This window comes from Mustela nigripes, chromosome 14 (genome assembly GCF_022355385.1).
Source record: "Mustela nigripes isolate SB6536 chromosome 14, MUSNIG.SB6536, whole genome shotgun sequence".
NCBI lineage: Eukaryota > Metazoa > Chordata > Mammalia > Carnivora > Mustelidae > Mustela > Mustela nigripes.
This window is the reverse complement of record NC_081570.1, coordinates 83,438,020-83,465,477: the sequence shown is the minus strand read 5'-3', so window position 1 is coordinate 83,465,477 and position 27,458 is coordinate 83,438,020. Positions and strand designations below refer to the sequence as shown.

Genomic DNA, 27,458 nt, shown 5'->3' with positions numbered 1-27,458 from the left:
GTACTGTGCAATTTTGAATTAATTATGGTATACGGTGAGTATTTAGAGGTACACATTGTGTAATCATAATTTGCAGTACTATGTTCAACATAAAGCAGTTTAGTTCTCTATCTGAAAATTAAATAAGAGAATTTATATAATTATTTAATTTGATAGTTTAAAAATAGTATACCTGCATAATAACTGTGGCTTAAAAATATAGTGTTTGATGTTTGATAACTCGTTTTTTTGAGTCCATTTTTCTGGGGAAATTTAACTACATTAACTGGTCATGAGAGTTCTTATGCTATTACTCAGGCTCACCAGTGCCTTTTAATATCCATGGAAACTACTTTAGATTGATATGGAGTTTTGAGTTCCTTCCATTATTAAGGTGGTATTGGTGCAACATTATGATTTACTTACTGCCCAGTGAATCTTGTGGATAATCTCTGAATTATCCCATTGTTTTAGTAATGACATCTTTAAGTGTTATTTAACTTTTATCAGGATAATGAATACACACACACAAAACTTAAAAAAATAAATTAAAGAAAAGCAAGGTACCTTTTACTATTCTTACCAGTGACATACTGGTAAGCAACAATTAGGGGTGGGGGAAAAGGGAGTGAAGAGGAAGCCTTGATTTGTAGTATTTGTTGATTATCATGGGGTAAATACCTCTTCTGTGGCAGATTTTATTTATTTATTTATTTATTTATTTATTTAAAAGGTTTTATTTATTTATTTGACAGAGGGAGAGATCACAAGTAGGCAGAGAGGCAGGCAGAGAAAGAGGGAGAAGCAGGCTCCTGCTTAGCAGAGATGTAGGGCTCGATCCCAGGACTCTGATGTAGGGTTCGATCCCAGGACCCTGAGATTATGACCTGAGCAGAAGGCAGAGGCCTAACCCACTGAACCACCCAGGTGCTCCCTGTGGCAGATTTTAAGCCCTAAAAATGTGGAGTTTGGAAGAGGTTAACTATAAGTTTTCTAGATGCCATTGGAGCTGGGTCTAGCACACCATTGACTTTTCTGTACCCCTTCCCATCTTCTCCCAGCTCTCTTTTTAGAGGCAACACTTTTAGCTGTTTCTGTTTTGAATTCCCCTGCAAGTATGATTCCAATTTGTATTTATCAGATTTTTGGATATTTTCCTTTTTGTGTTTGGCCATTTGCCTAGCAGTTTTGGAAAAAGTACATTTTTTTAAAAGGCCACTTGAAGTTTAAGATTTAAAACACTAGATATTTGGATATCTGCGTTCCTCTACTATAATTTAAATGACCAAATAACAAATGGGCTTAAAAATGAAAAACAATGAATTATAAAATAATACCAAGAAAAGTTTTCCGAGGAATAATTTTAGAAAATGTTATTGATCTTAAACATATTGCTACGTTAATAAAAGAATTAATAAACACAAGATATTTCCACAGCCTTGCCTATGTTATTGTTTTGCTACATTAATATATTTTGCCTGTTTCAAGATTCTGGTTGTAACAGAAGAATGGTGTAAGAAACACCACTTAGATTCCCTGGTTGTAACAGAAGAATGGTGTAAGAAACACCATTTAGATTCCTTTTCAAGGTTATCAGATGCTTCCTGTAGTTCCATAAGGCGTATTTTTAGGATGGTTAAATTTCACTTTAATTAAAACTCTTTTTTTTTAATATAATTTTTTATTTTTTATAAACATATATTTTTATCCCCAGGGGTACAGGTCTGTGAATCACCAGGTTTACACACTCTTTTTTTACTCTTTCCAATAAAAATGTTATGTTCATTGTAACAAATTTTAAGGTAAAATAAATCTAAAATACTACTTTTTTTTGATGTTGTTAAACAAACTGTAGCTAGTTCTTTGAGTTATTTCACTTCATAGTAAATACTGCAGGAGAATTGTTAATCATGTAGCCTTTGCTTCCTTAAATGTTGTAAGTGTGTAAATGGCACATATGTTGCTCAAAATCAATCCTGTTAAGTAATTATGTGGCAAACTTGTTAATTTCCATCACAGAAAGTCTTCCATTAAGTCAAATTATCTTCTATGCCAACACAATAACCTTAATTACCACCTAATATCTATCATCCTTGAGAAAAATGTTTGTACCCCTGAAGAAGTTTAAGTGCCCACAAGGCTTATACAAAGTATGGACCTATATAGTGATGGGAAGTGCTTTTTATCAAACACCTGGAAGTTATTACAGTTATTTAGATAGAAATAGGGAATAATAGCTAATTATTTTCTAGTGGTGTGCCCTATTTAAGGAAAAGTCTTGAAAGGTAAATTGTTCTATTTATTATGTTCCTTTTACAAAATATTCTGTGAATAAAATAATAAATCTCTCTAGGAGCTAAATGCTACTAATTTGATGAAATTATTACTCATTGCACAGCAATGTAACTCTGCTTAAAATTTATTTTCTTTCTTTTTTTAAAAGATTTTATTTATTCATTTGACAGAGAGAGATAACAAGTAGACAGAGAGAGGGGGGAAGCAGACTCCCTCCTGAGCAGAGACCGCCCCTGCCCCCACCATGTGGGGCTTGATCCCAGGATCCTGAGATCATGACCTGAGCTGAAGGCAGAGGCTTAACCCACTGAGCCACTCTGGTACCCTTAAAATTTATTTTCAGTATGAATCTGTAAAATGACAGCTGAAGAATAAGAAGCTTTGTATCGAAAGTTATAGTGATAATTTACTCATCTTGAGATGAGTATTTCAGTGCAATGGAAAACTTTTAATGCTTAAAGAATTATTTTAAATATAGGGATCATATAATCTTTCCTGTGGAAACGAGAGAAATCTAGCTTTATCCAGTAAATCTAAAACACTGAACTTCTGACCTATTATGCCTCCCTCTCTGGTCTTGGTATTTATACATCTCCTGGTTCTTGCTCCATTTCTATTTTTAGATATGGTTTCCAATACGAAGTAGGGTCAGAAGTGATGTAAAATAGTGGACAATTCAAAATATTTGGGAGAACTTTTATAGTAGTATTTTGTATGAGAGCGGTAAGGTAATGGAGTCAGGAGACTTTGTCCCGATCTTTACTGTCTTTTATTTATGTTGTCCTTTCACTGTATGAGGTCCATCCATAAAAGGTTCTACTATCCTAAGGAGGTGCAGTTCAATTCATTGCAAGCGTCCTTTATATTATGCCTCATACAAGCTACTGAAGATACTGCGATGAGTCATAGCCCGTCATTATACTCAATGAGCTCAAAGTCTAGTGGGACAGTCAGGAACATAAAGAGAAAATTTTAGACTGTGTAGATTTCATTTGCAATACATGATCTAATAATGTATGTAAAAACATTTTGTACATTTTAAGTGTCAGGCATGTAATTTCTATTAAAATGGAAGTAGTGTTATTTGGCATTTCTGAGTTGTAAACTGTGTTTTTTTGTACCAGAGCATCTGTGATTTCTTCATAATTAGGGGAAAATCTTAGCTTTTCAGATAACATGTCTGGACTTAATTCAAATCCAACAATTGAAACAGGGTATATTTCACTGTCAATTTTTTTTTAGTGTATATATCATTTGCAAATGACATCGGTATTTAAGTGATATGCCAAAAAGAATTGAACATTTTTTTCCTAAGCTAGTTCTCAATCCCAACTTTTTATTTTCTGTGATTACCAATTATAGTCATCAGTGTTTCTTGTAATCACCAAATTGTTGACAAGGGAGGTGCATTTATTTTTCTGTATCTTTACAACCTATATTTATTGTCATCAAGTCCTTAGAGCTTCCTTGACAATATTTCTAAGATTTGCTTATTTTTCTTCATTTAAATCAGCAACACATAACCAATGTGTATCAGACAGATTGTTAGATGCTATGGCTAATAGATGATAGATTTGTCTTTAAGGCTGACTCAGTTCAGGTCTTGTTTACACTGTATCTCCCAAATGCAAAACTGATTTCAGTATTTACAATGAATATACAGCAGTCCTTGAGTCATATACATTAAAATAAATATGAAGCTATTATTATTGCTGCCCATGGAAGAAGAATAGAGTAGTGACTAACAGTATAAAACCTGAAGCCAACAAATGTGCATTAGAATCTGTCCCTTCTTCAATCTTCTCATGATTTTGTTTTGTCTGTATACTGGCAGTAATAATACTAATGACATCATAGGGTTATTGTGATGGTCAACCTGAAAAACACTGAGAAGAGTGTTTTGCATACTGGAAGCCCTTATTCAACATCAGCTATTATAAACAGGCATCCAGTAAAAGAACATTAGAAAAAATGTCTAAATATTTTTGTATTTTTTTTTGAATGAGAGATATTATACAGTTTTGAGAAAAAGAAGTTAAACTGTCTTCTTGTTTGGAATATGTATAAGGCTGAGAACAAATCCTGAAATTAAGTCCAAGAATATTGATAGAGATGGGTATATCTTGAGAGCACAGAAGTGTGTTATCTAGGACAGCCCAGTAGAAGGGGCTATACACAGTTTTTTGGTAGTGTGGATTGAAGGAAGGGAGTTGTGTACAGAGGGTAGTTATGGAAAGTTTCTAGAAAATAGTTTATAAAGGAACATGGGGTAAATTTTTATTCACATCATTGTGCCACATTGTAAAAAATTCATGTCAGTTAAAGTGCAGAAAGCTATTAGCAGTCAAAAATGAATCACTTTTTTTTTTTTAATGCTGGCACAACAAAATTTCCATTGATCATTTTTTGAAATGAGTAATTTTTGGTTTAGGATTTTTGACATTTTGATGGATTTCAAGAAAAATACTAACTTATGCTGATGTGAGTTCTCATTTGTCTTTTAAGTACATAAGCCAAATGCTTTCATTTTGACATTTATATACACTCTGGCTCTGAATGTTCTCCCTTGTTGATTGGACTATCAGTGCTCCCCACACCCAGTCGGCTATTGGGCACTATAAGAACCAGATTGTGAGGCATTTAAGAGAAAAAAAAGGAAATTGGCTTAAAGAAGGCAGTAATTTATTTCTTCTGATGTGAAGAAGTCTAGAGATATGTGGTATAGGGCATGTGGCACCTTTTTCTTGTCAAATAGGTATCTCTCTTTTTATCCTGATATCCTCAAGTCCATCCCATTGTTCAAGTTGGAAGCCAGAGCTCCAAAAGAAAGAAGTAAGCAGAAAAGAAATGTGCATTCCTCCTTTTAATGAGACTTCCCATAGGATCCAGACTTACGAATATATCTTACTGGCTGGCACTTAGTTGAATATAAAACTGAGTAGAGATATCACTTTATTGCCATTTTGAGAACTTTTCTATATTTTTGTCTAGGTGCTTTACAAAGTTAAGTTCTATGGGAAGAAGTGGCCATTAAAATATGGTACTCATGTCTCTACTTCCACTTCTACTCGAGACAGAGTAATAGGGCAGGGATTTACATTTTTTTTCTGGGGTCCCCCGGGCCACTCTCAGGGTCTTAACTCACTAGAAGTACTAAAAGAACTCACAATTTTTTATATTCATTTTATAGTTTATTGCAAAGAAAGGATAAATTAGGGTCAACAAAGAGAAAAGCACAGATCAAAATCTAGAAGAAACAGCCCCAACCAAGCTTATGTGTATTCTCTCTTATGGTATTATATGGGACATACTTAATTCCTTCAGCAACAATGTATGACAGCATGAATGGAGTATTCCAGCCTGGAAGACTCACCTAAGCATTAGTATCCAGGGTTTTTACTGGGCATTAGTTATATAAGTGTATAGTGCTACATGACTGACGTCAGTTATTTGAGCTGTAGACTACCAGTGAAAAATCAGATGTTTATGTGATTAAACTTTCTAGTCAGCTGGTAGAGCATGGTCCAAGGCCTCAGGCACATAAAAACACATTTGTCAGACAGAATGTTCCCAGGAGTGGATCAAAGGCCACTTCTGAAATAGGAATGTGCAGGACTTGAGCAACTCAGGCCTATTGAATTAACCATTTTCTGCATACATTTCTGCCTGAAACAATGAAAAAGAAATGAATATAGAAAACAGTAGTTTTGAAGACATTAGCTATCAGATGACCAAAATATACTGATCCCTATGAGATGCAAAACAAATGAGGAGTGCCCTAGTATGTCCCCAGAACACTATCTTGAGTTTATAGGCTTCATCTTGGGAAATGGAACTCATACGGAGCCTGGTGGACTTCTTCAGTTCAGAGGACAGAGTTGAGAATCTGGGGAGAACAAGGCAGCTAGAGTTTGTGGAACATAATAATAGGAGAGAGCTGCTCAGAGAGAGACCTAGAGATCTGCACAAGTTTCCTCATGACTTTTTCCAGAGTAATGGTCAGTCCATGCATGTGAGAAAAATGACCCAAAGTTAGGTAGAGAAAAATCCGAGATAACTCAAAGGAAGAGTACCTGACATTCACACTGGTCTGGGAATAGTATCTGCTCCCACCAGACTGGAAATCTTCATGATTCCCGGGACACTGGGTTCTCAGAAATTTCTTGACTCAGCAGTGGACAATAATTAGCCCTAGATCAAATGCTGCCCAAGTATCTCCTCACAAGTCTTAAAGCAAAACCTGAAAAGATCAAACTGTCTCTGTATAACTCAACCATGTATTAGACAAAACTCAAAAGTATTTATAGGAATACAACAACGTTTCCCACCCATGAAGGCAAAATCTATAATACATGGCATCCAGTTAAAGGTTACCAGCCATCTTTGAAAAGAAATAAAAATAATCTGGATAAAAATCAACACACTGAACCAAATTAAAACTGACAAAATTGACACATATATTAGAATTAGCAGAGTACATTAACAATTATGACTCTATTCTATATGTTCAAAAAATTAAATGGAGATGTAGAAGAAAGAGGAGCCAAATTGAACTTTTAGAAATGGCAACTACAATGTCTTAAGAATCCACTGGATAAGATTAAAAAAACAGATTAGATATTATAGAAGAAAAGATAGTGAACATGAAGATGTAGCAATAGTAGTTATCCAAAATGAAACAAACACAGAGAGAAAAATAAGAGTATCAGTGAGCTGTGGGACAACTTCAAGTGGCTTAATATCCATGTAAATGGAATTTCCCAAGGAGAGTAGAGGTAGAGGGGTGGGAAGACAGAAAACACATTTGAAAAATATCCATTTTAGATTCAAGAAGACCAAGGAAGTTCAAGCAGAGGAAACATAAAGAAAACACCAAGGAACGTCATAATCAAACAGCTCAAAGCCAGTGGTAAAGTGAAAATTTTCAAAACAACAAGAAGGGGGGGGGGAGCACACTAGGTATGAACAAAAATAAGGCAAAAACAAATTTCTTTTTGGAAATAATGCAAGTGAAAAGATAACAGAGTAACATATTTAAAGTACTAGGAAGAAAAAAACCAAAACACAAAAACTCTCCACCTAGAATTCTATACTAGTGAAATTAGCATTCAAAAACCAAGATGGGGTATGTGGGTGGCTCAGTCGGTTAACTGCCTGACTCTTGATTTCCACTCAGGTCATGATCTCAGGGTGCTGAGATCAAGCTCTTTGTGGGGATTACTGCTCCACACACAATCTGCTTAAGATTTTCTACATTTCCCTCTGCCCCTCCCCACGGGGCTCACGCACACTTTCTCAAAACAAAACAAAACAAAACAAAAAAACAAAGGTGATGAAAGACTTTCAGAATTTGAAAGAAGTTATCAACAGCAGACCTGCACTCGAAGAAATGTTAGAGGAAGTCATGTCTTTTAGACAGAAGGGGATGATACCAGGTGGAAATACGGATTTACACCAAGAATACAAAACTGCAAAAATGGTAACTACATGGGTAACTGTATGATTTTTACTTATTATTTAAATCTCACCAGAAGGCAATTTACTATTCAAATAATGAATACATTTAGCATGTCTATAACATATAAAAGTAAAATGCAACATGGATAAACCTTGAAACATTATGCTAAATTAAAAAAAATGAGTATGAAAGACCACATTCTGTGTGATTCTGTTTATATGAATAAGCATGTCTGGAATAAGCATATTCATAGCAGGAAAACAACCCAATTAAATAATGGGAAAATTACCCAAGTAGACATTTCTCAAAAGAAGACATACAGATGGCCAGGAGGTATAGGAAAATGTGCTCAACATCTCTAATCAGTGAGATGCAAGTTAAACTACAATGAGATATTACTTCATATTTCTTAGGATAGCTATTATCAAAAATACAAGATAACAAATGTTGGTGAACATGTGGAGAAAAGTTAACTTTTTTTAACTAAAAGTTAACTTTTTTTAACTAAAAAGTTAAAAGTGGAACTACCGGTTGACCCAGAAATCCCAGTTCCTAGGTATATTTCTAAAGGATAGAAATCAGTATCTGAAAACATAACTGCACACCCATGTTCACTGCAGCACTATTTTTAATAGCCAAGATACAGGTATGACTCAAGAGTCTATCAATGGATGAATGGTTAAAGAAAGGCACAGACATTCACACACACACACACACGGAAGAATATTATTTAGCTGGAAAAAGAAGGAAATGCTACCATCTGAGACAACGCGGATGAATCTGGAGGACATTCTTCTAAGAGAAATAAGCTAGGCAAAGAAAGACAAAGAACTGCATGATATCACTTACACATAGAATTCACTCAAGTTGAACTCATTGAAGCTGAGAGTAAGATGGTGGTTTATAGGGGTTGGAGGTGAAGGAAATGGAGAGATGATGGTCAAAGAGTATAAAGTTTCAATTATACAGTATGACTATGTACAGTATGGTGGCTATAGTTAGTAATACTATATTTTATACTTGAAATAAATATAATTTTTATTTTATTTATATAAAATATATAAATTTATAAAATTTATAATAATTATTATATAAATATAATAATTTATTAATTATACCTCAATAAATCTGGGAAAAGAGAACCAACAAATGTGTAGAGTCATAAGTAGATTAATGGTTGCCTGAAGCTGGGAGTTTGGGAGAGTGGGAAATGACTGCTAATGGGTGTGAATTTGGGGGGTCATTGATGAAATGCCCTAAAATGTATTATGATGCTAATGGCACAAATAAAATATACTAAAAGCCATTGAATTATACACTTTAAATGTGTAAATTATGTGGTGAATTTTATCTCAATTAAAGCTATTATAAAAATCACTTGAGGGGCGTCTGGGTAGCTCAGTGGGTTAAAGCCTCTGCCTTCGGCTCAGGTCATGATCTCAGCGTCCTGGGATCGAGCCCCGCATCGGGCTCTATACTCAGCAGGAAACCTGCTTCCTCCTCTCTCTCTGCCTGCCTCTCTGCCTTCTTGTGATCTCTGTCTGTCAAATAAATGAATAAAATCTTAAAAAAAAAAATCACTTGAGGGGCGCCTGGGTTACTCAGTCAGTTAAGCTTCCAACTCTTGATTGTGGCTCAGGTCATTGAGCCCCACTTTGGGCTCTATTCTGGGTGGGGATCCTGCTTGGGATTCTCTCTCCCTCTGTCTCTCTGTCCCTCTCTCTACCTGTACTTAAAAAATTAAAAAAAAAAAAGGCAACAAATATGAAAAAAAAGTAAAATGTCTAATAACATAAGCACAAAGGGAAGTATTGAGCAGTGTGGTCATCATCAAAGACTTGGCAAGAGCATTAACAATAGTGATAGAAGCAGAGACTTACTTGCAATGAAGATCCAATGGGTAGCTAAATATTTCTCTTTTTGTCCCTCTTAGATTGGAAATACACATGTGTCCTTTGAATGTTAATGCCATTTTCCTATTTATTAGCACTTTTTTGTTTTCTTATTAATTTATGTAAGCCTTATATAAAAGGGACAAAAACTTTGTCATTTTTCTTTGACAGATTTGATTGATATATTTAGTTTGGTGACTGTTTGGAATAGGATTTCTGAATTACGATGGGCAAATGTTAATATTTAAAGTCCATTCCAATTCAAATATATTAAGTCCAGAAGACCCAAAGTAGATGAAAAGAGCTAATTTTGATTCATCCTTAGAAGGAAACCAGTTTAGGTCAGGTAGTATTTAATTATAAATGCAGATTAGGAGAAGGGGCATCATTTCTTTATATCTTGCTTTAGGTTTAAATTTAAATTATTTAAAATGAGATATTGATACCCCTAAGTTGGAATTGCTAGTTCATGTTTGTTAAAGAGTTAAAGTATCTTGAGCTGATTTCATACTGAATATTTTCCACTACCTAATACTAATTTTTTTAACATTTTATTTTTTTTGGTGTTCCAAAATTTCATTTTTTATGCACCATACCCAGTGCTCCATGCAATATATGCCCTCCTTAATACCCACCACCAGGCTCACCCCCTCACCCCTCTCCCCTCCAGAACCCTCAGTTTGTTTATCAGAGTTCACAGTCTCTCATGGTTTGTCTCCCCCTCCAGTTTCCCCCAACTCACTTCTCCCAGTGTCCTCCGTGTTATTCCTTATGCTCCACAAGTAAGTGAAACCATATTATAATTGACTCTCACTGCTTGACTTATTTCACTCAGCATAATCTCCTCCAGTCCCATCCATGTTGATAAAAAAGTTGGGTATTCATCCTTTCTGATGGAGGCCCAATACTCCATTGTATATATGGACCATATATATCATTATTATCCATTCATCTGTTGAAGGGCATCTTGGCTCTTTCCATAGTTTGGCAACTGTGGTCATTGCTGTTATGAACATTGGGATACAAATGACCCTTCTTTTCACTACATCTGTATCTTTGGGGTGAGTACCCAGTAGTGCAATTGCAGGGTCATAGGGAAGCTCTATTTTTAATTTTTTAAGGAATCTCCACACTATTTTCCAAAGTGGCTGTACCAACTTGCATTCCCACCAACAGTGTAAGAGAGTTCCCCTTTCTCCACATCCTCTCCAACATAATACTACTAATTTTTAAATGGAGACTATTCTCAGTAGGCACTCAAAGGGCATTAATTAAGGATACAAGACATCACTTACTAATTAAGAGAACATAAGTGGCTTTAATAGTAATTACATACATGGATTTTATATTATTTTAAAATATTATTTAGTATACAAAGTTGTGTCTAATAGAATTGATTTTATTTCAGATATAGATTTTATTTCTACTCTTTTTTAAAATTTTTCATTATACCAACAGTATTTGTACATATCATTAAAAATTTTCAAACATGATTTTTAGTAGGTATATATATTAAGCTCTATGCAGACTCTGTAGGTATAGGTATACTCTACTATAGACAGACTATAATTTAACATTTCTCTTTCTGCTAGGTATTTTCCAGCTTTTTAATGTTGCAAATAACATCATAGTTTCTCTTAGTGGAGATTTCTTAAAGAATCTCCTTTTATTTTAATATGTTATTGCATATACACCTTTAAGAAAATAAATAGGAGCACTTGGGTTGAAGCCTCTGCCTTCAGCTCAGGTCATGATCCCAGGGTCCTGGGATCCAGCCCCACATCAGGCTCTCTATTCGGCAGGGAGCCTGCTTCCCCTCCTTCTCTCTCTGCCTGCCTCTCTGCCTGCTTGTGATCTCTGTCTGTCAAATAAATAAATAAAAAAGAAAATAAATAAATCCTTTAAATTTAGCCTTTCCTAGATTCACCTTCTGAGTTCATAGCACCTTGTGGTATTCTGTGAATCTACTGAAACCACTTTATTTTTACTTGATCCTGTCTGCTGCCTCCAGTGGTCTGCAGCTTCTTTGTTGTAGGGACCATGCCTGTTTCATGTTGGTGGTATCTATGTTGCATAATAAAATCCAAAATTTTGTCCTGAGATCATGTGAAGAGCAGATAACAAGTTATTCATTTGTTTTCTTGTCAGAACTTGTTGCTGACTTTATATTACCACAGATTTCAAGGTTCAGTTCAAAGTGTTTCACTGCTGTTTCAGCAAGTGAGGTGCATGATTAAACCTTTCAGTGAAAGGGAGGAAAACACTGACTTCCCATTTTGGAGAAGTTAATGATTATATGGCTTAAAATTTGTGTAACTGCTGACAAGTACTGAATGGTGTTCTCTTTGTCCTCTGCAATATATTGAACACAAAGAAGAAAACAGAATTCTATTTGACTTGGCAGCATTAAAATCCTTCTATTCTCCAGTGGAAGTTTCTCGCTGCTTTTTGGTATTATTGTTTTGCTAAGAAAAATATTCCATTAACAATTTTTTTTTTGCAAATTTTTACTAGTGAACTTTCCTTGGTTTACAGGAGGCTATATTAAATATATCCTCACTTTTGAGGGTTTTAATGACTATTTTGGTGGGAGAGGTCATATGTATTAATATTTACTTAATATCATATCCTTATATACCATGAATGACAGTGGCATTAGAGTCTATAGAAGTTTATGGATACAATCTCAATAGGGGAAAGGACAGTGCTTCTTAAATTTTAGAGAAAATAGTTCTTAGTACTTAAGAAAAGTTAACATCTAAATTAACATAAAGTAGGTGTATTCTAGACCTAGATACAGAGTGATGTGAGCAGAGATATGGACATAGGAGTATACATAGACTCAATAAACTACACATAGGTGAGGGGCGCCTGGGTGGCTCTGTATGTTAAGCACCACACTCTTGATCTCAGCTCAGGTCTTGATATCAGAATTGTGAGTTCGAGCCTTGTGTTGGGCTCCTCGCTGGGTATGGAGCTTACTTAAAATACAACAACAATAAAAAGCATACACATAGGTGAGGTGGAGTTGTGTTAGAGTGGTAGGTGGATATGAGACTGAATAGTAAGGTGATAGTTTTTATTGGAGTTATATATGTAATGGGGAGCCATTTAAGCTTTGTGTGTGTGTATGTGTGTATGGACTGTCATATAAGAAAGACGTGAAAGCACAGACTTGAGGTGAATGGTTTATCTAGGATAGTACTATTATATTATAGTCCAAGCATTCTGTGTAAGGATCTGTAGTAGGTTGGAGAAACAGAAAGTATTAAAGACAGGCTAAATGTAACCCACATTGACTGGCCTTATGTAGCTTTATGGAACAAAAGAAGTAGTATAGATTGACACAGTATAAAGGCCATTTTACTAGAGAAGTGATGATATTGACAGGAGTCAAATGGAGTTAAAAAGTTGAGGGGGTATTAAGAAATCGAGATAATGATAGAACATGTAAGTGGGTTATTCGGTATCCAGTGAAGTGGATGGCTGTAGATCTAGGCAGAGATCTCAGGGTTTAGAATATAGATATAAAGCTCAGATGTAGAAATGTATTCTTTAGTAGAAGGCATGTAGTAGAGGTCCAAGATCCTTTCATTATGATCAAGAGGGGATGTAGAAATTACAAAAATAAAAATAGTGAATAGAAAGAGTGATCTTAATACTATGAGGTCAGGACCAAAGCAGATGAGTTTCTGGTTAGAGGAGTGAATTAACAATATTGAATGCTGTGCAGAAGTCATGGAGAGTTGAGAATTAAACTAAAACTTAAATAATACAAGTGTTTTCACATGTTTCACATGTTTTATTTTCCTGATTATAGTCCAACTTCCTAACTCACCATACATTCTTTGTTCTACCTTATCTTTCTTAAAAGAGAAAGTATCTTATGATAATCCTTCATACTAATGAGTTAAAAAATTTCATAGATCATTAAAAAATCATTTTAGTTCTTGTTTCTGATATAAATCACTTGATAGTGCATATATCTTTTCTTTTTGCTTTTACCCATAAGGGGCAACTAGTCAATCCTTGATTTACTACATTTTTGTGTAAATAAGGATTATTATATTATCATAAAAAATGAAAATCATGGTACCTGCTCAGTTTAGTTAATTTTTTTTTTAAATTAAAACTCAATTGGGCTGGGGCACCTGGGTGGCTCAGAGGGTTAAAGCCTCTGCCTTCAGCTCAGGTCATGATCCCAGGGTCCTGGGATCGAGTCCCGCATCGCATCAGGCTTTCTGCTCAGCGGGGAGCCTGCTTCCCCCTCTCTCTCTGCCTGCCTCTCTGCCTGCTTGTGATCTCTGTCTGTCAAATAAATAAATAAAATCTTAAAAAAAAAAAAAACTCAATTGGGCAAGATCCTACTTCCTTATTTCTTCTTAAGTTTTGTTTTTCCAGCTTTTCAATTTGCTGGTCACTTTTGGCATGCTGGTCTATACTTAAACCTCTCTTGAACTAAAATGACCCTTGGTCTTGTAAACACAGATCTTTTGAAAACCAGTGTTTATTATCCACAGAAGTTAATGGATTAAAGGTAAATCATGGTAGTTTTTTATATTATTTAAAAAGACTCTCTAAGACGGATTTTACTTTGAGACAATTTCTGCAAAGCAAGTTTTAGAATAAAATAATTATTCTTGAATAAAAAAAGCATGAATTCCAGAATATGAACTGTCACATTTACCGAGTGAACTTTTGCATTTTTTATGATAATATAATAATCCTTATCAATTTTCTCCCTTCATAATATTATCTTGGATTTCTGTATATTGATTCATATATATCCATATATATATACACATATATATATACAGATATGTGTGTGTGTGTGTATATATTCAGTTCTTGCCAACATAAGATGCTATTTTAGCATGGATTTTCATAGTTATGCCTTTTCCAAATATTGGTTTTCATTTAGATATATAATGCATGGATATTTTATAACATTATATTAAATAGTTTATGATTACAGAAGTGAAATTTTTAAAGAAAATGGCTGTATTAACAGGTTTTTATCTTTTTTTCTATTTTTTTATATCATTTGGTGTTTGGATATGATACTTGGTTTTCAATTTTGTAATGAAAATATATGAAGTGTATATAAATTAGTATCTAAGTTATTAATGTTTTGCTACTCTTATGACTTAAAGAGTAAAAGAGGATACATAATGACTATTGTTAATTTCTTTTTTCTTTTTATTTTCTTTCTTATTTTATTATTTTTATTTTTTCTTTGTTTTTATTTTATTTTTAAAATTTATGTAATGCCATATCATACTGCTTTTGTTTTTTGAAGTTTCTTCTTTTTTCTTATTGAAGTATAGTTGACATCTATTGTTACATTAGTTTCAGGTCTACAGCATATGATTCTCTGAGTCAATATGTTATGCTGTGCTCACCACAAGTGTAGCTCCCATCAGCACTATTATAATACCATTGACTGTATTCCCTATGCTGTACCGTTTCATCCCTGTGACTTAAATTGTTCATAACTGAGAGCTTGTGTCTTCCGCTCTCCTTCGTCCATTTTGCCTGTCCTTCCCGTGCCCCACCAAAGTCTCTTCTTCATAAAATAAAGGTATAAATTCAATGTGTTACTGTTTATAATCTTAAGATAAGTCTATCTTGTAAGTTAATTCCCAGTATTTACAGATTTGCACGGATCTACAGAAAGTAGAAAATTTTCCATAATGATTATGGACTAATCCGTGTTGGTGCACCTGGGTGGTTCAAATTTTGTATTGGTGCACCTGGCTCAGTCCATTAAGCATCTGCCTTTGGCTCAGGTGATCCCAGGCTCTTGGGATTGGGCCGTGCATAGGGCTACCTGTTCAGTGGGGTGCCTGCTTCTCCCTTTTCCTCTGCTGCTCCCCCTGCTTGTACTCTCTCTCTCTGCCAAATATATAAATAAAATCTTAAAATAAAAATTTTGTGTGTTGAAGCCTTAACATTCAATCCATATTATTTGGAGATTGGGCCTTTGGGAGGTAATTAGGTTAGATGGGGCCCTGAGGGTGGGCCCTCACATTGGGATTAGTGCCTTTATAAGGAAAGACTCAAGAGAGCTCTCTGTCTTTCTGTGCCCTGTGTGGACAAAGAGAGTAGGTGACTTTCTGCAAACCAGGGAGAAGTGGTCTCTTACTAGTAACAGAATAGGTCAGCACCTGCTTGGAACTCCCAGCGTCCAGAATTGTGAAAAAGAAATGTCTTTTGTTCAACTTACTCAGTCTAGAGACCCCTCCCCCCTTTTTTTTTTTCTTTTAAGAGAGAGAGTGCACATACCAGCAGGGTGGGGGTGGAATTGGAACAGGGCAGCGGGAGAGGGAGAGAGAGATAGAGAATCTTAAGCAGGTTCCATGTCCAGTGCAGAGCTCCATCTCATGACACAGATCAGGATCTGAGCCAAAATCAAGAGTCTTACACTTAACTATCTGAGCCTCTGAGCCACCCAGGTGCCCCTCTGTGACATTCTTTTTTTTTTTTTTTTTTTAAAGACTCTATCCATTTATTTGACAGGCAGAGATCTACAAGTAGGCAGAGAGGCAGGGAGAAAGAAAGAGAGAGAGGAGGAAGCAGGCTCCCCACTGAGCAGAGAGCTTGATGCAGGGCTCGATTCCAGGACCCTTGGATCATGACCTGAGCCGAAGGCAGAGGCTTCAACCCACTGAGCCACCCAGGCACCCCTGTGACATTCTTTTATAGCAGCCCAAGCTGACTAATACAGCGTCTAAGTCAGAATTAGTCACCACTCTTGCATGCTCTGTTTTGTATTGGGAATTGTCATATTAATATCAGATGTGTAAGTAATTGTTCCTGTTTTTGAGTTCTCAGTTATTTATGAAAGACAATAAAAAGGCACTTATTATACGTAAAGAACACTGAGGTGCATGGTGTATGGTGTGTATTTTATAAGCAAAGGAGAGTCACATACTGGGCCTTGAAATGCAGGCAACAACTTCATGTAGCTGACCTTCCCTCATTTAGTTAAAGAAGGACATGATGAATGGGATGTTTTAAGATGCTTAAACTATTTTATTTGTGTTAACTATTTGTTCAGTAGAAATGAATCAGATTCCCTAGGCAAAAGGACTAGCATTCTGAAGGGGCTCATTCATTTCCAGTTGATGAGTTTTTTGATGTTTTATAAATTCATCACTTTTGGTCTGACCTTTCTCTGGAAGGAATTGTAATGTGAATTCACCTAAACATGTTTAGAACAAAGGTCCATGGGTTATATACTGTTGTATGTATTATAAAATGATATCTGCATTTCTATTTATGTGTAGTGGATTTTAAAAATCTATATTTGAATTTCATGACCCTTCCCCACTGCCATTTTCATTTGTGAAGAGCTTATTGCATTTTCAGGCAGTCTCCCTTTGAAATTGTAGGCTTAGGGCACAGATAAGTTCAGGACCAATGATTTGGTTTCACCTGGATACAACTCTATTTTTTTCTTACTATCTCATTTATAGTTAACTTTTCACCTGTTTCCTTTATCTTTTTCTATACTCCTGTACTTAAAGAAAATGATTCCCTTGTATATATTCAAAATTGGCAGTATAAGAATATGAATATACTTTGGGTGAATGGAACCTAAAATCTAGTTCTGTCGCATACTAACTGACAACAGGAATTAAGCATTCATAGCATACACGTTCTAGACATTTTCATGTATCATCTTATTTATTTTTATTTATTTATTTTTTAATTTAAATTCGATTAGCCAGCACATAGTACATCATTAGATTTTGGTGTAGTGTTCAATTATTCACTAGTTGCATGTAACACCCAGTGCTCATCAGATCACATGCCCTCTTTAGTGCCCATTACCCAGTTACCCCATCCCCCTGTGTATCATTTTATTTAATCCTCAAAAGAACCCTATGAAAAGGAAGGTACATTCCTAATCACCATTTTATTGTTGAAGAAGTACAGGGATTGAGAGTTTAAATACCCAGGAAAAATAGTAGAGCTAAAACCTAAACCCAAATTTAAGTTCAGATGTTATGTATATTGCTTGGTGAATACTTAATAAAATGAAAGTTTTAAGATTCAGAACTATCATAAACTCCTTCATTGATTATTTATTTACTACAGTGACTTAAACATTTGCATAAAGGGAAAATTGGCCTTTGTGTAGAGCTGGTAAATGAAAAAAAAGAAAAGGATCAAAGAAATTTACTTCAAAAGGTACTTCAACCTAAGGGAAAAGAAGTCTAGAGGTTGGCCAAAGAATAGAAGTGCATTAAATGATAATAATAGTAATTAAGAAAATCTGAGAGTCCCTGACCAGGAATGATTAGCATGGATTTCCAAGGTTTTCAGACTTCAGACTAATTTATATCTTGAGTGTTGGTATAGGATGCAAAATGAAGCTGCGTTCTCTCTACTTCTGCTTGCAACCCAGTAGGAGAGTGAATCATTATTAGGTCTGAGCTTATTCAAGAACCAAAGGTGCCTTTGTGAATTCCTAAAGATACTTAAACTCATACTACACTTTGACTAATGATGGACATGGGAAAGGGTGGTATAATTGGTTGAGATCAGGGCTTGTAAGCAAGAGGCTGTAAAGCGAGTAAGTAATGTAAAGTTCAGATCTTCATTGATCAACATTCGTTAGATTGTTGCCTGGATGAAGGAACAGATACTGAACAAAAGTATCAGTCAATAGATAATTCCATTTTCCTTTTAGTTAAGAATATTTATCGAGAAAAAAATGATAGCACAATAAAATGTTTTATTGAAATGAAGATACTTATGTCCAGTTATGAAAAAAATGAGAAAAACATGGTTTTTATTCTTTTTTTTAAAAATTTTGATCTGATGGAATGGGAAGAAGGAGACAATTTATGGAAGACCCAGAAGAAGCCATCAAAGGCAGAATTTAAGCATAATCTAAATAAGCTAAAATCTGATTTACCAAGTTCAGCCTCTAAATTTAAAATGTCAGTATGTGTGTAACATGTTAATGGCTCAGGATTACAGTGGTGGCCAGGAATGAAGAGGAAACATTTGTTTATAATTTAAAATGCAGCGGATGAGGAAAGCTTAATGATGCATTATGTTTAGATAACTGATATTGTGATATAAAACAAAGCCATATTTTTAGAAAGAGGACATTTTGGCCAACTGGCTTCCTGTGATTGGAATTCAAGCTCTCAAATAATACTGCAGTTCCAGTATTTTTATTCTAATTCTTAATGCTTTTATTTGTGAAGTGAGGCCTCCTCTTTGTGCCCTTTATGCGAGTAAATAGAGTCTCCTCAAATGCAGAATTTTAGCTTGTATGTTGTGGCATTCTTCACAGCACTTCCCAGAATAGTGTTGATAGACAACACAGTGACAACACATAAACCTGATTTGCTCTCACATATAAATCTGTGTCTGGATCATATTCTATCATTTCTTAAACTAAATGGCATAGGGAAAATTTCTCAGATTCTGGTTTTTGTTTTCTGTTTGTTTGTTTTGCTTCTAGAATCACCAGTACATTTTTATTGTTTTACTGAAGATGATTGGGAAAGCCAAAGGCCAAATTCTTTGAAGGTAGAAAAATCCCCTCTATCAGTATAAGCCTTATATCTGAAAGGGTTAACAGGTCTTTCAAAGTGCTGAATTTATTGGGAGAGTGGACTCTGCAACCCTGGTAGGATCTGGCTTTGGTCATTTCTTAGGAAGAATGCAATTCAGAACTCTCCTATATTATTCTGCCAGCTATTTAGTTATTGATGATATTGACTTTTAATTTTAAAATGTCTTGCTTTGGAAATTGTTTTTAACAGCCCTCATCCACTTATATCTTGAATTTTTATGTTATATCACTTTTCATTTGGGATATTAAGTCAAATTCTTGGTAACTATTCTCCACAATCCAATTTATTTTTACCCAAGATCCATTGAATTCAACTCACTGCCTTTTCGTAAAAGGTTAACCCAATATTTCATGTTATGTTATACTTTCTACTTATGCTATGTAAAAGAAAAGTTACTGTGATAAGCAGCCAATAAATTGCATTCAGAATGTTTATTCTCAAAAATTACATTACTATGCTGACATAGATAAACACAATCATTTATCACAATATGGATTGTGAAGTAAAAGCTAAAATAAATGGAACCATCTTGCCTGTTACCCAGGATTTTTTTTCCTTTACATGTTTGTCACAATATCTACCTGTAAAAAATGCATCTTTGTATTCATCAGCTTGAATTAATGTATGAGATTAGTAATGGCTCGAGGTTAAATAATGACAAAAAAACATTTATTTTATAATAAGAAAGTATTTTTAACTTTTTTGTATAAAAATAATGTTATATTTTCTAGTATTGGCTCTTACTAATATGTTGTTTTATCATTATTTCATCATAAGGAATGAGTCATTTAAAACCATAAAACTAATAGCTCTACTTGATGTTTGTTGTCCAGAAAACCTAGACATCTAAATTGGTAGATTCTGAAGAAATTTCATGTCTGTCATATATAGGAATTGCTAAAAATAATCATCATTTATATTGGGCTAATAAATTAAGTTCCAGTGATGTTTATTAGGGTGAATATAGTACACAGTGAAATCTGCTGAACGTAGAATTTAGTGACTATTTATTTGATAACAGCTTTATTGAGGTATAATTCACATACTGTACAATTCACTCACACAAAGTATAGAATTCAAAAGCTATTCGTCTATTCATAGAGTTGTGTTGCCACCCCCACCCTCAGTTTCATCACCCCAAAAGGAAACCAAGTACCCTTTGTCAGTTTCTTCATTTCCCCCTAGTTCCCCCTTCCCTGGCAAGCACAGTCTGTTATCTGTTTCTGTATATTTACCTGCTCTGGACATTTTATATAAATGAAGTCATACAATATGTGCTGTTTTATAACTGGGCTCTCTCAGCTTAATGTTAACTATGTTCATCTATGTTGTCTGTGAATTTCCCAAATTTCTTTCATTATTGATATTTGATTCCATTCTATTATGGTTGGAGAACTACTTTGTATGGTTTTAAAAATTTATTGAGGCTTGTTTTATGGCTTAGGTTATGGTCCATCCTAGAGAATGTTTTGTGTATACCTGAGAAAAATGTGCATTCTGCTGTTGTTGGGTAGAATGTACTATATAGATAAAGTTTTTTTTGTGTGTGTTGAATTTCACACCTGCTCCCTCTGGAGGGGGTTTCTGTTGTTTGCTTTTTTTCTTGTGTGGATCACATAATCCTGTTTCTTTGAATGTCTTATAATTTTTTTTTTTATCGAAAAGTAAACATTTTAGATAAAACACTATATTCTGGATATTAACCACCTCCTCTCAAAGATGGGCCTTATTGGTGTTTGCCTATTTGTTTAGTGACTTGATGGACTATTTTTGGGAAGTCTCTTTCCCCTGAGGTGTGAACTTCTGATTGTACTTGCATAGGATGAAGTCTTGAGCTTGTGTACAATTACTCTGGGATACTAGTGGTTTTATCAGGGCTCTATATGCCTTGTCTCCTTTTGTTGTTGTTTTGTTTTTGTTGTTCAACTGCTCACCTCTATTGGTATTACACCCAGCTCTTGGTTTTCATTGATTGTTGGCTGATTGTTCTATTATTTTTGACAGTGCTCTGGGATATAGATTGTTCCACAGTGTAAGTCAATTAAATTTGGGCCCCTTGCAGGGATAGTTTTTGAAGTGAGTCTTTGAGGTTTCCTGTGACCTTAGGGGAGCTGTTCTTAACCATTTCTTTTTGTGGTTCTCTGTGGTAAACTATCTGCTTTATGATTTAGTTGATTGCTCTCATGAAGCTGTCACCCTCCTCTTGTTTGCCATGAAACTATTTATTGTTTTGGGAGTAACCATAGGCTTGAACTTTCCTACCTACTGATTCTAATAAAGTCAATTTCTTATGGCATGCTTCTTGTGCTGTGAAAAGTCTCTAAGCCACAGCTACAGAGCTAGGGGTGGTTTTAGTGGCCTGTTTCTTTCAGATTGACACTCTTGCTGTATGTGTAGAGTATGAGTATGGGCAGTAGCTTCTGATCTCAGTTTGCTTCTCCTGGTATATTAATTCCAAATAGTGAGCAAGTTGAGATGAGGGTGATCAGGACCCCTGCGTTATTGGTATGCTGTTCCTCAGGTAGAGCCTCTGTTCTATGAATGGGAACAGGGTGAACCAAGGTAGCTCCTGACATCTCAGCTGCACTTTGTGGAGTTTAGTAGCTGTATAATGGATGGGGAGAAGGGTGTGAGTGGGAGGAGTTGGGGGTGAGAAATACTAATAGTCTGCCCTTCTCTGAGACATACCACAATTGGAAGCTGGGGCAGATGGACCCTTGTGTTCTTGGCTGCACTCTCTTGAGGTGGAATTTCTGTCATGCTGAGAGGGGAGCAAGAGGGGTGGGGTGGACAGATCATCCCTCCAATATACCTTCACTATTACCAAGTTTTAGTAGGTTTTTCTTGAAATAACTGTTTCTTCAATTGCTATTTGACTTTAGCACGACTTCTGGAGATCTTAAAGGGCTCTTATTTTTGCTAATTTTTATCAGTATGTTTGTTTTGCTGGGGAATTGATCTGCAGAGGTTTTCATACCACCCCATTCTAGAAGATCTCTAGTGGTTTTCTTTTATTTTCTTTTATTTATTTATTTTTAAAGATTTAAAAAAATTTTTTATTTATTTGACAGAGAGAGATCACAAGTAGAGAGGCAGACAGAGAGAGAGAGAGAGAGGGAAGCAGGCTCCCTGCTGAGCAGAGAGCCGGATGTGGGACTCGATCCCAGGACCCTGAGATCATGACCCGAGCCGAAGGCAGCAGCTTAACCCACTGAGCCATCCAGGCGTCCCTCTAGTGGTTTTCTTTTAAATGCTTGCTTAAGACAGGACTTTGAGGGGCATCTGGGTGGCTCAGTGAATTAAAGCCTCTGCCTTCAGCTCAGGTATGATCCCAGGGTCCTGGGATTGAGCCCCACATTGGGCTCCCTGCTTAGAAGGGAGCCTGCTTCCCCCCTCTCTTCTGCCTGCCTCTCTGACTACTTGTGATCTCTGTCAAATAAATAAATAAAATCTTAAAAAAAAAAAAAAGACAGGACTTTGAAATTCATTCTTTATTGAGTTATTCAGGTGCCATTTAATGTATTTGCACATGTGGTTAAAAAGGTTTTGTCTTCTACTTTTATGCTTCACAAAGTCACAGTAAAATATAGACTTTATTTTTGGATGAATTTTAATATAAGCTTAATAATGAGAAGAACTTATGTTCTAAGTCAGTCCCTTCTGCATATTAATTATGAGATCTCAAGTGGGTAACCTAAACACCGTGAATCTATTTGCTCATCCAAAATTTTGAAATAATAACTATTATTAGGTTAAATTGGGTACTGCATGTGAAAGCAGTTTGTAAATTCTAAAAACTTAAAATGGAGATTACTGTTATTACAAGTTTAAATGAAATCTCCATCTTTTCTGATCTCATTCTCATGTAAATTCTATGAATAAAATTTATCTTAAGAAGTCTTTAGTATAGTTTGTGTGATTTTTAAATTTTTCATATTATGATCAATATTCTTATAAAATCAACAAGTATATTGCCTAGTAAATGATTACTTTAGATAAGCTTATTGTGGAATTATAATAGCAGAAGGAGAAAACATTTTTAGTATGTCTTTGGGGTGTGTGGGGAAATCCTTAAAATTTTTTTTTTTTAAAGATTTTATTTATTTCTCTGACAAACAGAGATCACAGGTAGTCAGAGAGAGAGAGAGGAGGAAGCAGGCTCCCCACTGAGAGCCTGATGCAGGGCTCGATCCCAGGACCCCGGGATCATGACCTGAGCCGAAGGCAGAGGCTTTATTTAACCCACTGAGCCACCCAGGCGCCCCCTTAAATTTTCATTTTTTTAAATGTTGCCAATATATATGATTATACATTGTTTTTGCTGTCTTCAGAGTATCCTGGCTTTAAATCCTCGAACGCAAACTCATGCAACGCTGCGTTCCACTTCAGCCAAGAAAGTAGACAAGAAACATTGGAAAAGAAATCCTGATAAAAACTGCACTGTAAGTACAACTGATAGATGATTTCACACTGAAAAAGATCTCATATATTATAGGACACGATTCTACATATACTTTGAAATACAATTAAAAATGTGTAAAGTACAGCTATAATTTTTTCATATTTTAAATACTTTATATTTAAAAAATTTCAAAAATGTCTTTTATTCCTTAAAAATCTATTGAAACATCTAAAAAATTATATGGATTTAGTGTGGTGCCAAAATTTATTTTCTTAAAACTCTATAAGATTTCTTTTTAAATTGTTTTGTAAAATCAAAAACACAAGAAACAATGTGTTGGCAAGAATGTAGAGGAAAAGGAACCCTCTTGCACTGTTGGTAGAAGTGCAGACTAGTACAGGCACTGTGAAGAGTATGGAGGTTTCTGAAACAAAGAATAATGGAATTATTATAGATCCAGTAACTCCACTACTGTGTATTTACCCAAAGAATATGAAAACACTAATTTGAAAAGATACATACACCCCTATGTTTATTGCAACATTATTTACAATAGTCAAACTATGGAGAAAGCCCAAGTGTCTGTTGATAGATGAATGGATAAAGGGAATGTGGTGTATATAAACAATGGAATATTTATTATTCAACCCTAAAAAAGAATGAAATCTTGCCATTTGCAATGACATGGTGAGAGCTAGAGAGTATAGTGCTAAGCAACATAAGTCAGTTGGAAAAAGACAAATGCCATGTGATCTCACTCATATATGGAATTTAAGAAACAAAACAAACAAGCAAAGGAAAAAAGGGCAAACCAAAAACCAGACTCTTAACTTTTGAAAACAAACTCATGGTTCCCAGATGGGAGATTGATGGGTGGGGAGGAGGTAAAATAGGTGATGCAGATTAAAGAGTATATTTATCATAATGAAAAAAGCTTAATTAAAACCTTTAAAAATTGTTTTGTATAATAACACAAGGACACAGTAGTGTTTCCATATTACAGATATAGTTCAACTGAAGAAGAATACATTGGTATATACAGACTGTTGTAGGATAATGCCTTTGGGGAATATATGAACAGTATTTGGGGGACACTGTGAACATTGAATATTTCAAAGTGAGGTACAGGAGCAAAAATGTCTGAGATTACTGGTGGCTGAAATGTTATTTAGCTGATCCTATGAGGTTACATTAGTCTGGCACTTGGAAGCCATACATGGGGATTAAGTACAACCTTGAAGGCAGTGTTTAAAATACCATTTTAGGGGGTATACATTTGTAAATTAGGAAAGCGATTTCCTTTTTACCCAATTTCTCAAAATTAATTTCCCCAAAATTAATTTTCTCAGGTCAGTTAGTGAAACAATTAATAGCACAAGTTTATTTGCATTGGCCTTTTTAGTGCTTTGCTTATACTGTCTAATGTAATGATTCTAGTTTATTTTTTATGTACTTCTTTCTTCCTTACATATTAACTCTTTGATGATGGAAATTGAACTATGTGTACAGATGTGTATGTATGTATTCATGTGATTTTTAAATTTTTTTTTTGTCACTGAGCACTCAGCAAAGGTTTTTAAATGAAAAAAGGAAATAGAAATACAAAGAGACAATGCGACTTGAGGTGATAACACAGCCACTTAGTAGCAAACCTGAATTTGGAGTTCACTTTTTTTTTGTACCATTTGGGTGAGTTTTGCTTTCCACCATGTGGTCTCTGAAAGGAGACTAGTGTGATCCAAATTAGATCATTAGATCAAGTAAGAGAGTGACTCTACGGCATGATCATTTTTTTTTTAAGATTTTATTTATTTGTAAGGTTTATAAGGTTTATTCTTATATAAATATAAGGTTTATTCTTATATAAATATAAGGTTTATTCTTATATAAATATAAGATTTATTTATATGTAAGGACAGACAGAGATCACAAGTAGGCAGATAGGCAGGCAGAGAGAGAGGAAGGGAAGCAGGTTCCCTGCTGAGCAGAGAGCCCGATGTGGGGCTTGATCCCAAGATTCTGGGATCATGACCTGAGCCAAAGGCAGATGGTTAACCCACTGAGCCACCCAGGCACCCCTCTAAGGCATGATCTTTTATTATGATGTGACTAAAGAAGTCATGTAAATTTTAAAGTTAGAAAACCCTCAAAGATTATTAAGTCTAAATCATTTTAAAGGTATGAGAACTCTGATCCAGAAAAATTATATGACTTCTTTTCCAAGGTCACATTTATATATTATTAAGCTATGTATGGTAAACATATGTTTATACATATGTATACATGTATACATACATACATACAATACATGTATGTATGTACTGAGAAACCTTTATTGAGAAAGAATAAGGTTTTACTGAGAAAGAGAGGCTTTCTTTGTTATCATTTTTATTACTTTTATTTTATGAAATTAGCATTTTGTTCTAAAATATTAAGCTGTAAACTGTTTAATTTTACCATATGTGTGTACATACAAATAATATATAATATTACATATAAATATATGTTATTTTTTATTTTTATAAATATAAAAAACAAAAATATATAAAAATAGAAAAGTATTTCATTTTTATATTTTATTTTATGTTATTTATATAATATAAAATATAAACTTTATATATATATATGTATATAAATTATTGGCAAAGATGCAGTGAGATGGGTTTTCTCCATTCAGTATATATTGGCACAAATTCTGAGAAAAGCAGTTTGACAGTATCTTTGACAATATTCATTAACACCTGTGTTTAGTTTGCTAGGGCTGCCGTAACAAAGTACCATTAATTGGTGGCCTAAAGAACAGAAATTATCAATGTTCTGGAGGCTAGAAATCTGAGAGGGTGGTTTTCTTCTGAGGCTTTTCTGCTGCTTTTTCCTTGTGTATTCATGTGGTCTTTTTCTCTGTATGTCCCAATGTCCAAATTTTCTCTAATAATGACACTAATCATGTTAGATTAGGGTCCTGCCTAATGAACTCGTTTTTATTCAGTTACCTCTGAAAAGACTATCTCCAAATACACTTACACTGTGAGGTACTGGAGGTTAGGACTCCAACATATGAATTTGTGGGGGACATAATTACGTCCATAACAGTATCTTTAAATTATCACTTACAACCCAATAATTCATCTTCTAGTAAACTATTCTAAACAAAGAACTAGGTATGTAGGTAAAGAAATAAGTGGAAAGAAACTTATCCCTATGTTACTTATTTGGTAGAGAAAAATGTGGGAGAAAACCCACTGAATTGCATCCAATGAGTTGTGGTTAAATAAATTAGGGCAGATCCATTCAGTGGAAAATTGTGCAATTGTGGAAATTTTTTTAAAATAATAATCTGGAAAAATACAATCTATATTACAAGGAAAAGTCATGAACATTATATTTAAGAATGGTTGTGTGCAGTTACACACACACACACACACACACACACATACACCCACACCAAGACACATAGAAAAAGAAAATATAATGGAATGTTAATAGTGATTAGCTTTGTTTTGTTAGTACTTCTGTTTGCTTCAAGTTTTCTATGATAAGCAAGTATTAGTGGAAAATCATCTAATCATCTCAGTTTGTAAGATCAGTTTTATTGGTCTGAGTTTATACCATTTTGAAAATTCTATTTGACACACTTGTATTAAAAAAGAGCAGTGAAATTCATACCCAAAGTGGAACGATAGAGCTAGGTTTGAAAGTTATCCTCAGTGAAGTTAAAGAATGTAATTCCTTTCCTTTTCATTAGTATGCTCTTTGTGTTTGCATGAAGAATTGATTAAAAGTATAACCAAAAGATATGATTTATATTTTAATATGTAAATTTTCATACTTAT

General features: G+C 34.6%; 1 protein-coding gene across 5 annotated transcripts in view; it reads left to right on the top strand.

The window, feature by feature from the left end:
* Nucleotides 1-27,458, top strand: part of DPYD (dihydropyrimidine dehydrogenase) — an 833,094-nt gene that overhangs the window by 17,775 nt on the left and 787,861 nt on the right. For 4 of the 5 annotated variants that reach the window (XM_059375484.1, XM_059375483.1, XM_059375480.1 and 1 more), the window contains exon 2: nucleotides 23,555-23,665. The exons of the other annotated variant lie outside the window; for it this stretch is intronic. In XM_059375484.1, the coding sequence (XP_059231467.1) occupies nucleotides 23,555-23,665 (111 nt within the window). The remainder of the gene's footprint in view (nucleotides 1-23,554; nucleotides 23,666-27,458) is intronic. 5 annotated transcript variants of the gene reach the window in all.